At 37.9% G+C, this 17,269-nt stretch overlaps 1 protein-coding gene across 2 annotated transcripts in view; it reads right to left on the minus strand.

Moving 5' to 3' along the window:
* LOC143857723 (uncharacterized) overlaps positions 1-14,500 on the minus strand; it is a 33,271-nt gene extending 18,771 nt beyond the window's left edge. The window contains exons 1-4 of one of the 2 annotated variants that reach the window (XR_013238740.1): positions 14,319-14,500; positions 9,714-10,911; positions 9,235-9,440; positions 4,689-4,807 (exon numbers count right to left, since the gene is read on the minus strand). Coding sequence is in view for 1 of the 2 variants with exons in the window: in XM_077368179.1 (XP_077224294.1) it covers positions 9,235-9,440; positions 9,714-10,911; positions 14,319-14,369 (1,455 nt within the window). In the remaining variant the exon portion in view is untranslated. The remainder of the gene's footprint in view (positions 1-4,688; positions 4,808-9,234; positions 9,441-9,713; positions 10,912-14,318) is intronic. The other variant, XM_077368179.1, reaches the window with a different exon arrangement.
* Positions 14,501-17,269: the final 2,769 nt, after the last annotated feature.

Raw genomic sequence — 17,269 nt, forward strand, 5'->3', positions numbered from 1 at the left:
TCAACTTTCTTTCTTATGTTATTTTACTCATGGATGAACAGAACCTACATTTAACTCAACTTTTTTACAATCAATGTGTTACGAAAGAGAAGGCACCACATGATTTCACTCTCCAGACATTCACCAACATAAGTGTGTCGGAAACTATTCCCGAACTTTTTGCGAGAATGTACACTCGTTTCTCGCTGAATGGAGCATATTTTTGAGAGATGATTTTTCTATATCAGGTACGGATAAATCTGTTTATCGGACCTTGTTGATGTGCGAGAATAGTCCCAATGTGGTGTCGTTGTATGCTATCGAGGAGCATGTTGAACACCTAGAGAGCATGTTAAACCAAGGAAGCAGGATTCGTTCCTCTAGGCGGGGTATCGTGATTCCTGGAATGCGAATTCGATTCGGGATTCGATTCGAATCCCCGAAAATTGGGAATCGGGGTTCGGATTCGTCGGAACCCCGATTCCTAATTTATAGGAACCCCGATTCCCACTTTATAGGAACCCCGACTCCCAGGCGATTCCCTGAGAATCCCCAGCGAATCTCAACTCCCCAGTGACTCCCGGCGAATCTTCGGCGATTCTCCGGCGAATCCCCGTCGACTCTCTGACAAACCCACGATTCCCGCTTCCTACCATCCCCGGAGCCTTCGATTCCTGCTTTCGAATCCTGAATCGAATCTCGCTTTCGATTCCCGCCCTGGCAACCTTGTGTTAAACATCTAGACGAAAAGAGCGGGAATAGTTTTCGACATATTTATGTCGGTGAATGTCTGGAGAGTGAAATCATGTGGTGTCTTTTCTTTCGTAACACATTGATTGTAAAAAGTTTGAGTTAAATGTAGGTTCTATTCATCCATGAGTAAAATAACAGAAGAAAGAAAGTTGAGAGAAAATGGAAAGAAACAAAGATGAGAGTAACATAGATGGGAGAAGAAAATGAGAAAAAGAAGAGGGAAAATGAAAAAGAAACAGGAAAAATGAAAAGTTTCAGAAGTTTCACAAGTAGGAGAATCAGGGAAAGAGGGAAAAAACGAGAGGGAGAAAGAAATGAGAAAAACAAAGAGCTCTGGAATTTCTGTTTGGCAAATCCCCAACGTATACATTAGTCCCTTTTTTCTACTTGGGACAGCCCCCGTTAATATGTTTATGAATGCTCTTTGACTGAAAAAGCTTTCTGAAAAAATGGAATAAAGAGTGCATAAATCTTGGCTTGGTTTATATCAAAGAACTTTATGTATCAAAACACACTTAGAAGAAATCTCTACACTTGTTCTCCCTTGAACCTTAACCCTTGAAGCTTCTCTATAAGCTTTCCCTTGAAATTCTTTAAGCTTAAAATTTCTACAGCAATGGCTCCATACTTATAGACTCAAAACATACCTAAAATAGCAAATAAATTCAACACATAATTGTAGTTCCCATGAGTCCTCTAGGTATCCTAAACGACAACATAGGAACTCACCATTCGACTCTTTGATAACCTAGCTAGATAAGTAAAAACTCTAGTAAACACAAAAGACACTTACATTTTCCACACATAATAACTATCCTAGAAGGCCATAGTGACTTTTCACAAAACCATGCACATTAATTTTGATTTACAATTTCAGAAACCCCTCCATAAATCAAAATTCCAACCAATGATTTACAATATCTAATACCCCTGCTTAAATCAAAATTCCAAACAATTTCTAATCTTCATCAATTTGATCATCTCTACACTTGATGAAATCTTCATCTTCGGCTTTGGAATTTCTCCTTCAAGCAACTCGATGTGATTCAATCTTCAAATCTGTCACACGTTCCTTTTATTCCATTAAGCTACGATGATTAGCATCCACAAAGACGATAAGGTAGTATTTTGGCAAAAAGTTGAACTGCGACATGTGCTTCCCTTTCTTCAGCTTCTTTCTTTGTATTTGCAGCATTCCTGAAAAACTTATTAATAATCTCATGATTTCTAACTTCAACAGAGGCTTTGAAAATTGGTTTGTGGTTTGGTCCTTCTTTTGAAACACCGTAAATGGGAGGCTTTAGCTTCAATTTTTCCAAAACTTCCAATAGAAATGCTGTGAATGAAGCTTTGATAACAATGGTTTACATAGTGCAACTGCATCAGCAAAAATTATTACAATTGTCTTCTTGCAAAACCATCAGGATAAAGAAGAAAATTGTTCTTTTTCCCGGCACACAAAGGAGGACACTTGTCCGTCCAACACCACTTAGAGATATAAGAGATGAGTATCGTTCTCTTATTCACACCACTAAAAAATTTGCATCACTCGTTAAAAGGAAACCCACAAATAGATATAGAGAAGAGTATCATTCTCTATTCTAAACAAAAAAATTCTAAGCAAAGCCTCTTCGTTTAACCTTTAAAATATGGACCATAATCATCCTAAAAACATTTAAAATAGATAATCCTTCCAACCCAAACACTTGAAGGAAATTTCTTTACTTGAAAATTTTGATCTTGAAAAACAAACTTTGAAAATTATCTCCACTCTTTTGATAATAACTTGTTATAGAAAACTCCGATTGAGGATCCGTTTTTTTGTTGGAAACTGGACAGAAAAATCTTTCAATTTGTATATATGATAAGCCACGTTTTGACTGAAAAAAGCTTTCCAGAAAAATGGAATAAAACGTGCATAAATCTTGGACTAGTTTTTCAACACAATACAACCTAAGAGCAAAGCTATGATTCCACTTGTTGGCCCACATAGATGGATCAATTATGCCGAGTTGGGATCAAAAGAGAAAGGTAAGGGAGCTTTGGTGATACATGGCCAAAGGGCTCATGTGGAGCTCCACAAAAATTCAAATGTAGCACCAAAATATAAATAACTTTATATATCAAAACACACTTAAAAGAAATATCTACACTTCTTCTCCCTTGAACCTTAACCCTTGAAGCTTCTCTCTAAGCTTTCCCTAGAAGTTCTTTAAGCTTAAAATTTCTACAGCAATGACTCCATACTTATCTGTGTTGCGCGGATTCTTCATCTCACTATGCTGTATCACGTGTCGAGACGTTTCGACACGGATATAGACACGGATACGCGATGGATTCGTCTGGATTCGTGTCGAGACGTTTCCGTCTAGTCCACACCGTTTAAAATATGAATCTGACACGGCAAGCGGAGTTAATTAATGCGAATCCCACCCTTCCATGCGTCTCACGATATTTTCTCAAGATGAACGTTAAAAAAGATTCGTCAGAGAGGCTTGCAAGACACACATGCAGCTTTAGTTAACACGAATCCCGTGATTTCCTACCTTTCTCGATATTTTTTTCCAAGATATAGATAAAAAAGCAATCCATAGATAGTCTTTGCTACGATTTATAAAAGATAAAAAAGGTAGCTTCCACATGTTATAGGTTTCCAGATATTTCTCTCAAGATATTTCATGAAAAAGGATTACTGAGGGTCAAACTTTGTTGTTTTGAAAAAAAGATTGATAGAATTTCCATTTACAGGGAGTCTTTCACGATAAATTGAGCACCAAGGGGACTCGACTCATCCATCTGCCTTCATGGTTCGATAGAGTGCAAGCAGTTGTTTTGAGAAAGATCAGTTTAGAAGAGAGGTTTTTGAGAGAGATCAGTTTCTGGTTATTATCACCTTCTAGGGTTTATCAGAGAGACAATATTTCTATCTTCTTCATAGGAGTAGGGTTTTTCTTCCTATTTTCTATATTTACCCTTCCCTATTTTTACTCTTTCCACCACGTTTGGAATATCAGTGTGCAACTTCTTTTTGGCTCATGTAGAACCGAGTGGTTCAATGCAATTTCTGTCCTTCCGTGGAAGGGCTACCGTGTACTCCATCATTCCGTGAAGGAGAAGAAAAGGAAGAAGAGAAAAGATTCGTTTTTTTTTAACCGCATTCTGAATGTTTCTATCCTAACAGATTTATGCAAATATCTGGTGATTTCTCTCCGCCTCTACACTTTGAGAAGATTCTGAGTTTTTCTCCCTAGAAATTCATGGGCATTCTGAGGAGATTCTGAGTTTTTCTCTCTGAAAATTCGTGAGTATTTTTCTTTGAAAATTCGTGAGTATTTTTCTTTGAATTGAACCAAAAGTCAAGATAGTTTGTTCGTCAAAATCCTCTTTACTTCTATTTCAGGTATTTCTCACTTTACTTGGATTGCAAGAAAGCTTGGATTAATGTCTATCTTTACTCTTTAGATTGCAACAAATTTCTTTGACAAATCCCTGTTTGGCTTGCAAAAAAAAAAAACTATTTAACTAAGCCAATGTTTTCACTGAGGCCCTGTTTTAGATTGGCTCTTTAGATTGCAAGAAATTTCTTTCACAAGTCCATGTTTGGCTTGCAAAAAAAAAACTATTTCACTAAGCCAATGTTTTCACCGAGGGCCTGTTTTAGATTGGAAGAAAAATATTTATGAAGGAAATCTTTTATTAAATGGCATTTGCTATAGTTTTTTTCATGCTGCCTGTGTACCGAAAAAAAAAAAAAAAAACTTATCCATCCAACACCAACATGATAGTCCTGCAAAATTGATTGTAAAATAAAAATAAGTATTAGAATTTAGAAGGAATAACAAATTGGGACTAATTAAAAAACAAGTACATATTCACAAAATATTCTTTTTTCATAGGTAAAATGTCTACTAGTAACAATACGGACAAAGAGGTTAACGAGAATGTAGATGTCCCACTGTGGAATCATGTAGAGAAGTTGCGCTGGTGTGAAGGTGGGGGAGGGAATTGGCAGATCAAATGTAAGTTTTGTAATGAAGAATTCAGAGGCTCATATTCAAGAGTGAAATCCCACCTGCTGCATATTAGTGGGAAAGGAGTTAGAAAATGTCCTGCATTAGACCCACGATGTTAAATACCTTAAAGAAAGAAAGTGATGAAGCGGATAAAAGAAAGCAAATGGCAAATGGCAAATGTGGTAGCTAATGCAGCTTCAGTACCACCGCCAAAAATGACCGTTGACAACTCTATTAGAAAAAAGAAACTTTTAGAGAGTCTGATTGCTCAGTCATTTAACATGGCTTCTAGGGATGAGATGGATACAATGATAGCTCGCATGCTTTATTCTTCGGGGCTATCATTTAATCTTGTCCGATCTCCTTATTTTAGAGCAGTGATAAAATATGCTTGTGATAATAATTTAAAGGTTACACGCCACCATCTTACAACAAGTTTAGGACAAGCCTACTTGCAAGGAAATAGGGGAATCTTGACAATATTTAAAATACTGTCAGAGCGGCATGGGGTCGAACAGGGGTATCTATAGTGTCTGATGGATGGACGGATGTGCAAAGGAGACCACTCATAAATTTTATGGCCGTTTCACAGAGTAAACCTATGTTTTTAAAATCCGTTGATGCGAGTAGAGAGTACAAGGATGCGTCATACATGGCAAAATTATTTCTTGAAATTATTTCTGAGGTTGGGTCAGAGAAGGTGGTGCAAATTATCACTGATAATGCACCTGTTTGTAGATCTGCAGGGCTACAGGTTGAAGCCATTCACTTACACATATTTTGGACACCGTGTGTAGTCCATACACTGAACTTGGCTTTGAAGAACATATGTTCGCCGAGTAACACAGCTGCGAATTTTGAAGCGTTTATACAGTGTGAATGGATAGTGGATAATGACAAAGACGTGAAGTTGATTAGAAATTTAGTTGTGAATCATTCAATGGCACTCGCCATCTTCAATAGATTTTGAAAGTTGAAATTATCAGGTATGGCTGAAACTAGATTTGCATCCACAATTCAGATGGTTGCACGAGTTCGAAAAGTCAAAACAACCCTTGAAAAGATGGTGATGTCTGAAGACTGGAGACATTATAAAGATGCTGCCGACATCCAAAAAGCAAATAAAATAAAGGAGTGTATAGTGTCTGATACATGGTGGGACAATGTTGATTATATGTTGAGCTTCACTGAGCCCATTGTATCCATGTTGAGGGCATGCGACACTGATCGTCCTACACTACATCTTGTGTATGAGATGTGGGATTCTAATATTGAGAAAGTGAAGGACATTATTTTTCATCACGAGATGAAAGATCCTCATTTAGATACTTCGGCATTTTATGATGTGGTACAGACTATTTTGCTTAGTAGATGGAACAAAAGCAACACTCCTTTACATTGTATGGCCCACAGTCTGAATCCGAAGTATTACAGTGACAGATGGCTATCTGAGGGCGGTGCATATCAAAATCGGGAGTCTCCACACGTAGATAGAGAAATATTAATTAATCGAGATAGATGTTTTGAGAGCCTCTTTCCAAATGTAGCCAATCGACAATCCATCCGCAGTGAGTATGGACAACTTTCTGCCGGAGTTGGTGACTATGGCCATTGGGAGGTTATGTCTGATAGATACTCTGAAGATCCTATCGTGTGGTGGGCGAAGAATGGCTCTAGTACTCCTATGTTACAGGCATTGGCGGCAAAACTTCTATCACAACCAGCTTCTTCATCGTGTTGTGAAAGAAATTGGAGCACGTTTGCACACATCCACTCTTTAAAGCGGAACAAGATGACATCATCAAGAGTGGAAGACTTGGTCTTTGTGCATTCCAATTTACGTCTTTTATCGAGGCAGCAAAGTGAATATAAGGATGGTCCTTCACGACATTGAGATGTTGTGGGTGAAGGCTTGGTTGTTGAAGGGGCTTCCAGTCTTCAAGCTGCAGAATTATACTTGGATGAGGATGATTTAGATCCTTCATTGTTCGATGAAGACGAGCAAAGTGGAAAGAAATAGTCGAGGAAGGTATCCTTTTAAATTTTTTTATGTTCATTTTTTCTTTAATTTTTATTTCATAGTCTAAATATCATGGCTAACCATTCATGCACTAATATTTTTATTGCAGTTGATTGGAATTGGATTATGAGTTTTTGAGGAGCAGTAAGATGGGACAAATTTCGGCACTCCAAATATTCGAAGTTTTTTTGTTATCTTTTTTTGCATGGGGTTTGGGTTAGAGGCAAGGTTCATGCCTCCTTTTGTAAGTTGTAATGTTATATTTTGATCAATGAATTGAAGGTGCACCCGGGTTGCTAGATAAATTCCGGGTAAATAAATAGCACTATATAAAGTTATAAACATTTTTTTGAATATTAATATGGTGGTTATATAGAGTTTTGAATTATGAAAGCATATTGAATGTTGCTTAATTTTTTTATAATATATATTTATTTATTTATTTATTTATTTATTTATTTTATTTTTATTTTTTAAATTACATATTTAATTAATTTAATTAAAATACCGAATCCGATGCCGAATCTGAATCCTTGTTTTTTGGGTTTGCCGAATCCGACACCTCGAATCCGTGTCGGATTCCGACACCCGAATCCGAATCCATGCAACATAGATACTTATAGACTCAAGACATACCTAAAACAGCAAATACATAATACACATAGTTGTAGTTCCCATGAGTCTTCTAGGTATCTTAAGCAACAAAATAGGAACTTACGATTTAACTCTTTGATAATCTAACTAGACATTAAGACTTCTAGAAGACACAAAAGACACTTATATGTTCCACATATAATAACTATACTAGAATACCACAATGACATTTCACAAAACTATGCACATTAATTTTGATTTACAGTTTAAAACAAAATCATCTGGAGAATTAGACTATTTTATCAAGACAAAGGAAAAATTCGGGGTAGTTAATATTGAATATCAAAAATAAACAAGAGGAATACAAAATGTAACCAATGAAGTGGGAAATGCTCAATGGTAAGAGAAAGGTATCCTAAAATGCTACAAGTTGACATCATAGTATCTGTAAGAAAATATCATGGATACAAGACATAGGGAAAGAAATGAAAGAAATGTTAGACTAAATCTAGAAATGAACATAAAACATAGACATAACACCCTCTAAGCCTAAGTATTCCTCAAAGACAGATAGCGAACAAGTACAGTGAGGGAAAGGTGAAAAGAACCCTCTTTAGGGAGTGCAATAGAGAGCCTGAGATCTGATGGTAAGTGTTAATGAGAAAAAAATGCGGAGTTTCTCATTCTCAACATTCCTGAAGCTGATTAAAAAGTAAATGCAGATCCCAAAACAAAAAGAAACGTCATTCATCTCTACCAGTTACTAACTAGTACTCATTTGCAACCAAACGATCATACGCATTCAATTCCATTACAAACATAATTGCAAATATTACAATTGCAATTCCAGACTTTGTGGTCGGAAAACAAGACCACTTGTATGTCTAAGAAAGGCATGGAATATCCAGTGCAGATACTTCCAAGATATTTTCCTCAGATTTTGTCTCTATAGGTGAATTTTAATTTTTTTTTTTTTTAAATATGTACACATAATTAGTCTTCCTTTATGTTTGTAAGTGTAACTATACTATGTCTATAGAAACATTAACAGTCTATAGAAACCATAGAAAATTTAGAGCTGTTCCCGTTCAAAATAACCACGTGGATCCACTGCAGGCTTGTTTGGAAACCATGAAAACTTATTCCATGGAATATTGGACAATTGTGAGAGATGGGCAGAGAGGGAGAGACCTGAAAGAGTGGTGAGTGAAGGAGCATGAAAAACCCCTGAGAAACATGGGGCAAAAATTCAATTTGAAGTAAGGGCCTGTTTGGATACCTCCCATTTTGTATTTGGATTTGGAATTGAGTTTTGAATACAAATTGAATAGATCCAGCAGCTCACGTAGAGGGAGACCAAGAGGGAAGGGGTACTTCCTAGTGGAGGGGAGAGGTTGAGGAGCAAAGAGGGTGAAGGAAACTGCCACATTTGTGGATATCCAATTTCTTATTTCCACAGCAAATTTAGAAATCTGATTTTTTTCACTGCCAGCTGCTGAATTAGAAATCCAAGAATTTGATCCGATCCAAATTACAATGCAAAAAGGGCTGCAAATGTGAGAAATCCAAATCAAAATCTTCTCGGCATCCAAAAGGGCCCTAATGAATTTGTTTTCACTGTTTTTTAGGGATTTCTCATGCACTTTCCACGCACTCTCCATCATGCCCTCTCAAGTCTTTCCCCCTCCCAAGTTAGTTCCACTTTCACAATTGGGCCCATGAATATTCCAAATTTCCAAGAAATAATTTTTCATGTTGGCCAAACATGTAAGCATTGTAAAAATCTTTACCTGTAATTAACAAGATAGGCAACAAATTAGAACTTGGCAGTTAAAATCTTTTTCACCAACATAAGATTTAAGATGCTAAGCTCACCATGTAAAATCTGATTAACACATAAGTCGGTGGCATAACAACCATAAAGAAAGGGTTGCTTGACTTGAATTTTCTGGCTTCATACAATGCTCTATCTTTTTCTTCATCTGTCACAGGTCTCCTTCTTGAAACAAATCTACAATACAGCCGCCCTTCATCAACACACATAAAACCCCCCTTCCTTTCTGGAGACGAGATGGGGTCATCTGCATTTTTAAGCTAAATAGTGAGAATACCAATTAGAACAGAAAAAGAAGAAGCAGGCATCTAGGTTCAGTAGATTGATCTTTAGAATTAATGGAAACCCATTCACTATCATATCAAATTTTTGGAGATAAAATGTGGTCATCTCATCTGCACTATAATGCTAAAGTAGTGAGAAGACCATATACCAAAACAGTCAAAGTCGATATGATAGAGAAAAATCCTGAAATATCTCATATTATGACATGATGAGAAACAAGAGACAATAGACATACTAGTTTCAGCTGTTTGATTGTCGTTCTTTTCTGAAAATTCATTCATTGGAGGTGTCGCAGATTCAGTGCTTCGAGTTTTGGAATTATTCGAAGCCTGTTCAGATCTATCTCCTCTCTTTGTGCAGTTTAATACACTTATATGAAGTAATTCTGGTAACCCCTTTACATTAGATTGAATAGATATACGTGTTGACCGTCTGGGTGCTGCTTTGTTATCCCTTTTCTGAGCAGGAAGAGAACTTTTCGGTGTAGTGCTTAGACTTCCAGATTCCATGGATAGAGTGTCACCATTAAATGTTCTACTGTTATGATTTAATTTAACTTCCGGAGATGAATTTGACATTTGCACTTGATCAGATTGATCCAATTTAAGACGAACAGATCGCCTTGGCTTGATTAGAGTATACCTTTCCAGGTTTTCACTTTCAGCAAACATTTTGCCTTCATTTACTGGGCTTTCTGCCTGAATGAAAAGTTCTTCACTTCTACATTTCTGCTTTCTACACTCTGACTTCATTTCACATGTTAACTTTTTATCAGATTGAGCCAATTTTAGACGAACAGATCGCCTTGGCTCTAGTAGAGTATACCTTTCATCTATTTGTTGAAGGTTTTCACTTTCAACAAACCTATTACCTTCATTTCTTGGGATTTCTGACTTGATGAAAAGTTCTTCACTTCTATTTTTCTGCTTGCTACACTCTGACTTGTTTTTGCAAGTTAACTTTCCCATCTCCGTGACATTGGACAGAACAGAAAGACGAGGTGAACGTCTTAACACTTGTAAGTTGCTCCTTGTTTCGGTTGGCTGTAGGTCTTCATCTTCAATCTCCTTTGTTGAAGTACAACATGCTTTATGTGAAGTAGAGACACCCAAAGTTTCAACGGTATTGGTGCTTTCTTTATCGGAGTTCTGATATCCTTCATTAGAATTCAAATTTTCACAGCTCTCGAATGCTTCTGGAAATTTTCCCAATATGCTAACACTAAACAGTGAACTCCCTTCATACTCGAATACTAAATGATCTTCATAACATAAAGAGTGGTCTTTCACAAAATCCTGCCAACCATTATGAAGCAAAAGCTCTCTGTCAGTTATCTTCAATTCTACACGGCAGATTTTACCACTAGGACCCTTCAGGAGAGCAAAATCAGATAACTCATCTTCAATATTCGAAACAATGTCTCTTGGGATTGGCTGCAAGATTCAGGACAGTTAAAATGTAAACCGGATTAAGTTTGAAATGATGGAAAACCTCAACAGTAGGCATAAATTTGATTGAAAAATCAAAATCCACATTTACTGATCCTGTAAAACTAAAAGAAAGGCACCAGAATTTCAACGATTAACGGAAGAAACTTTTCAACACCTTTCAATTACCATTAATTCCCTGAAAATGATAAATGCATGAAGAAACTGTTGGTAAAATCTGGTGGGCAAATTCAACCCAATCGTGCACAAATTAACATAAAAGTAGAAAATAAAACAAGCCAATAGGTGAACACCAAGATTTAGGTGGTTCGGCCAAGCCTACATCCACGGGCGAGAAACACGATCTTCACTATGAGAAAACAATATACAAGGATTACAATGGATTAAACCCAAACCCACAAATCCGCAACCCTTTCCTTGCTTCTAAACCAAGACCATACACCGAGAGCAAACCGAGAGAAAAAACCCACAATAGAAACCCAGAGAAGAAAACCCGTGGAGAAACCCGAGATGACTCTCTCTCTCTCTCTCTCTCTCTCTCTCTCTCTCTCTCTCTCTCTCTCAAGCCACCTTCCAAGAGAACCCACACATTCTCTTTTATAGACTCCCACTTAGGTTTTCCCAAAAGTACCTAAAGAAGTTTCTATTGTTGGTTACTTGCCTTCCCACCCAAGCAACCCCCACGATGGTGGGAATAAGGCAACTTTCCCAATAAGCTTCACCTTAGCTTATTTCCTAGCCACCAGAAGATTTTCCGCTGATGTTGCCACCGGTCAGCTATCGCCACAAACCACCATTGGCCTTCCGAAGTACCAGCTACATACCATCGAATCTGACTCCTCTCGATTCGATCAACACAGCCAATGGACATGTATAGCTGCTAACCCGTTGACTCACTGAGTCAAGCATGGAGAGGGATCTCGATTCATCTTTCCATCGCATACACTGTCACCTTCCCAGCATCGTCTGCAATTTGGAAACATGTCTCTGCACCAACTGTGAAAGAGACCTTGTGCATGAGCACGCCGCTTCATTTCCAACTATCCATCAAGATCTTAGGAACACTAGTCACCGTGTCCCCGACCAGACAATATAATCTGCCACACTTCTCTCCTTTCATCAGAACCATGTAGCCATGTGTGATTTTCATGGCTCCACCTACAGCTGAATACCTGCAACCCCTGGAGTCCAATTGGCCAAGTGACACTAGATTCTTCCGTATCTTTGGAACATACTTTACACCACCCAAAATATGAACCACTCCATCGAACATCTTGTTCTTCATCCAACTCCCTTGATGTCAGATGTAGACCTGTCACCCAAGGACACTACACCCGTCCTTGTCTTTTGGAACGTATCAAAATATTCTCTCATGTCGCATACATGAAGAGAGCACCCTGAATCTAAAATTTACTCATCATAAGAAGAAGTGTGATTACGACTGGAGACTATGAGAACATCTCCAACCTCTTCACTCTGTTCATCCGTTACAGCCACCATAGTATTCGTAGCACCATTGTCCGACTGGTCAGCTCGCTCAGGACAATCCCGCTTGATGTGGCCATATTGCTTGCAACAGTAACATTACACTCCCTTTTTGCTAACCCTGGATCTTGACCTGCCTTTTCCTGATCCCTTTTCGGGCGACCATCCACTTTGATTCCCACTGTGTTCTAGAACATTCATGCTTTCCTGCATCTTCATCCTGTACAATTGCCACTTCAGATACCAACTTCTCCCACAATTTAGCCACTTCATCTTCTTTCATAACGTTAAACATAACGTTATCCGCCAGACATAGTCGAATTATGCTGACCGCCTTCGACTAAATGTCTTCCCACTTGGCATTTGTCATCTTCTCCAGCTTCCCATCCTTTCCCTTCAACGCCTTAGTCGTCCCTGGTTGAACTATGATGTCCTTCACCCTCATATGCCATAGAGTGAAACTACCCTCTCCGTCAAACTTGTTGATGTTGAATTGGGTAGAACTCGATTTCAATGTCATCTCATATTACTCTGCACTTCTCAGTGTAACACTCCACCTCGAACAAGAATATTTCTTGGATAATCTTACTACTCACAAAAATCGCCCTAGCTGTGATCCAACCATAACACCCACGATCACTCCACCCGTCCTCGACGATCGCTCCAAGCACAGCTCTGATACCACTTGTTGAGAAAATCCGTAGGGAAAATTCAATCCAATCGTGCACAAATTAACGTAAAAGTAGAAAATAAAACAAGCCACAAAATGAACACCAAGATTTAGGCCACGGGCGAGAAACACGATCTTCACTATAAGAAAACAATATATAGGGACTACAATGGATTAAACCCAAACCCACAATCCTTACCTTGCTTCTCAACCAAGACCATACATCGAGAGCAACCAAAGAGAAAAAACTGAAGAGAAACCCCAAGAAGAAAACTCGTGGAGAAAACCAGAGAAGAAACTCACTCCTCTCTCTCTCTCCTCTCCCTCTTCTCACGTTCTTAAGCCACCTTCCAAGAGAGCCCACACGTTCTCTTTTATAGACTCCCACTTACGTTTTCCCAAAAGTACCTAAAGAAGTTTCTATTCTTGCCCATTTGCCTTCCCACCCAAGCAACCCCCACGATGGTGAGAATAAGGCAACTTTCCCAACAAAAACAGAGTTTGGCGACACATGATCACAGTACGAATGGCAAAAACTTCTCCAATTGCAGTAGCGCATAAAAATTGATAACCATTTTGAACCAAAATGGGGAACAATACGGTGATGTTAGTGCTAATTTGAACAAGCCATAGAAACTGGATCAGCTCAAAACAATCCATTTGAACAAGAAATCAATTTGTCAAACCAGTAATAGAAATTACAAAGAAGTAACAATAGCAGTCTACTAAAAGAATCGGAACTAAAAAAAAAAAAATCAGAAATTAAACTATTTTAAAGAAGTTATAAGTGATTCAAACATAGCAGCAAGCATCCCTTAACTTTAAAAACCAAATTAAATGTTCAAGATTTTATCTGTATTTTAAAGTGGGTTTCCTAAAAAAGTTCAAAATGAAAGGAAAAAAAAAACTAATTTCGAGATACGTTGTTTTATTGCTCAAGATTTTATCTGTATTTTAACTGGGTTTGCAGTAAAAGTTCAAGAAAAAAAAAACTGATTTAAAGATATTTAGTTTAGTTTTGGATTTTACATTTCTGAGAAAAAAACCCAGATATCTATCTACCTGCAAGATAATGAATAGGAAAGTTCAGATGAAACCAAGTGGTTCAGATGAATAGGAACTTTCTGATTCTCCTTGAACGAAACCAAACCTAAAAGCTGGATTCTGCTTGTATTTCAAATAAAAAAAGGAAAGAGAAAGATAAAACAGAAAGAGAAACAAAGAAAATAGTACTGACTAGTCTTTGACAGATATCTCCTCTCCAAGCTCTTCTTCCAGGTTTTCCCATTTCAGAGAAGTAAGGAATGAGGTTGAATATGGCGTTTTAAATCCCAGTTTATAACAATGGCCTTTTCATTTCCCAGGATTTGACTGGACCAGAATATGATGTTTACTGTATTTGGATTATGAGTTAATTTTGGTTAAGCATTCAATGCCCTCCTTTATTTTACCTTTGATAAACGATACTGAGTGTTTAGGCCTGGTTTTGATGGCGAGAAAAACATTTCTGATGGAAATTTTTGTCTTGGAATTTTCTTTTCTATTCACAATTTAGAGGGAAATAATGTCATTATGGTTAAGTTAGAGGGATATCAACTTAAAATTGTAGGTCCTATCTAAATAAAAAATGAATGGGGTTGGTCAATTTATCTTTATTGGTGTGTTAAGAAGTAGGAAATTTTTAGAAATATTTTTCATTTACAAACTTTTTCACTCTTGTAATCCACAAGTACTGTAGACACCTCATTTTGCCTAGCATCGACTGAAAATACCTCCAAAAAATTTCAAAAATATCACATTCGTAGCAAATTCTGAGTCCTCGATCATTCACTACTGCAAAGCTTAGGGTGAGAAAATAATTAGGATTTAGAGTGAGAAAAGTTCTCCTCCTCCTCCTCCTTAGGACCATGTTTGGATTGCAAGAATTTTTTGGAAAAGTTTGGAAAGGAAAAATGTTTCTAAAATTTTCTAATTTTTTAGACAAAAAAAAAAAAAAATAGATAATTTGAACAAGCCCTATTCAATTTTTATTTAGAAGGACCTTCAATCCATGATGATATCCTATAAATTAACCATAATCATATCATTCCCCTCTAAATTCTAGAAAGAAAATTTTCTCATGAAATTTTTTTTCCATCTATAATATTTTTCTTACAATCTAAACAGGGCTTAAAAGGACTAAGGACGACACGAGAAAGATGATAAGGAATGTTAGACAATATGCCCTAAAAGCCCGTAATTGAGCCATATATAAGAGAAAATTAATAAATTTCATTATAATTAATGGGTACATTAAAGGAATGTGCTATGTGCTTTCTTTTATTGACACGTGTTTATCCTTAGGCAGCATCGTAGGAACGATCAAGCCCATGGGTTTACAGATCCTAAAGGATGGGGAGATATGACATTCTGGTTCATTTGCAGACCTAAAAGGTTCCTGGTCGATGGGATTGGACATCTCATATTGTCATCCTGTATACAACCAACATCATACCTTACCTCCATATGCGTATTGGGGTGGCCTATCTGCTACTAATTCTTCAAATTTTTAGTAAAGTGTTCATTTGCTTAAAGGTGATAATTATCAGTTTTGGTCTATTAAGATAAAGACCTTGTTTATGTCTTACGTTTTATGGTAATTGGTAGAGAGTGGGTATATGATAATTTTGATGAACAAGAAAGATTGACCACGACACAGAAGATTGAATTAAAGAAGAGGCAAAAGAAGGATACAAAGGCACTTTATCTGATCCAGTGGGCTATGGATGAACCAATATTTCCACTGTGGACCCCGATCCGAGAGGGGCGGGGGGACGTGCCCCCACGCGAGTCTCAGGATCATCCACGTGAAGGAGAGCTCCGCCCAAGGAACTCTCGAAAGAGTGCCCCTCACAGCATGAGCGGCGATGTGAAGTGAGATACCTCTCGATTCGGGGACTAGCCCGGATTCGAGACGCACCTTAAACAAAGAAAGAGTCGCCATCCAAGGAAGTGGGCCCTGGATCCCATGCTGTGCTCTGTCGCAACAGATAACCAGAGATACAAAGGGTCCGTGCCTGATGACGAATGGGGAAGGGGTTAGGCGCCCCCAATTCGCCCAAGTGCAAGCACCTGGTCTCTTATGCCATTTATTATTAACTTTGAAGAGTTTTGGGCAAAAATCATGTGAAATGGGAACCATCATCCCCGAGAAAACGTCTATCTAAGCATGCATGACCCGGGGATGGGCAAAGAAAGTGAACATCCAAATCCTAACTCATCGCATCTAATCATAACTCATCACATCTAAGAAAGCAATAAACAATCGCATGCATAGCTACAGCTAAACAGATAATGACAGATATAATGAGATAAGGAAAGCAAATATCTAAGTTTAGACAGATAATCAAACTAAGACGAATGGATAAACGCTATAGCTAAGCAATCAAAACAGTAAGGTAAACACACTAGCATGCGAGCCTATGCAAGAGATAAGACTAAGAAAATGACAATCGATCGCACGCTAGAAGAACAAACAAACTAGAATGCATAAGAAATCTAAGATAAGCGCACAGCAAGCTAAAAGGTGTAAGAAAAGAAAGAAATCGGAAAATCAACGGCACGTGAGAACCAGAATGCCAGGGGAAAGAAGATGGAACACACGATAGGCTCAGAGGGCGATTCAAAAGGAATCAAGCCCAGCGATCCTAATCTGCTGAAGATCGGACAAGTCTTGCGATCGTCATAACCTATCGTTGGACTCAGCGAGGGCAATCCCTGTAAAGGGGCCACGCTACGTCATCGCCCGTCCCAAAACCCGATAAAACATCAGAAAACCGATGGAAACCGAAAATCACGATGAAAACCGAAAAAGGAATGAAAAGAGGGCTCCGAGTGACCGGGCAATCACCATCCTTGCCCATTTTTGCTTATGTTTTGAAATGTTTGAAAATATTTATTAAAAATGTTTGACTGAACTTGGGTGGACGAAAAGATGAGAAATATTTGTAAAATGGTGATTTCAAAAATGGTGAAAGGGTGCAAAAATGGTGTGTGAAAATAGTATAAAAAGAAAGGGTGACTGGACTCAGGATGCCAGCAGCACGCCTGAGCTGCCTACGTACCCCTCAGCTAGGGATCAAGCCATCCGTGGTTCGGACCAGATTTTCCTAACTACACTCTAATGACTCGAGATTTTTGAGATTTTTG

The sequence above is a fragment of the Tasmannia lanceolata genome, unplaced genomic scaffold (assembly GCF_043159265.1).
Source record: "Tasmannia lanceolata isolate RefF3 unplaced genomic scaffold, GAP_Taslan_0.1 ptg000025l, whole genome shotgun sequence".
In the NCBI taxonomy this organism is placed as follows: Eukaryota; Viridiplantae; Streptophyta; class Magnoliopsida; order Canellales; family Winteraceae; genus Tasmannia; species Tasmannia lanceolata.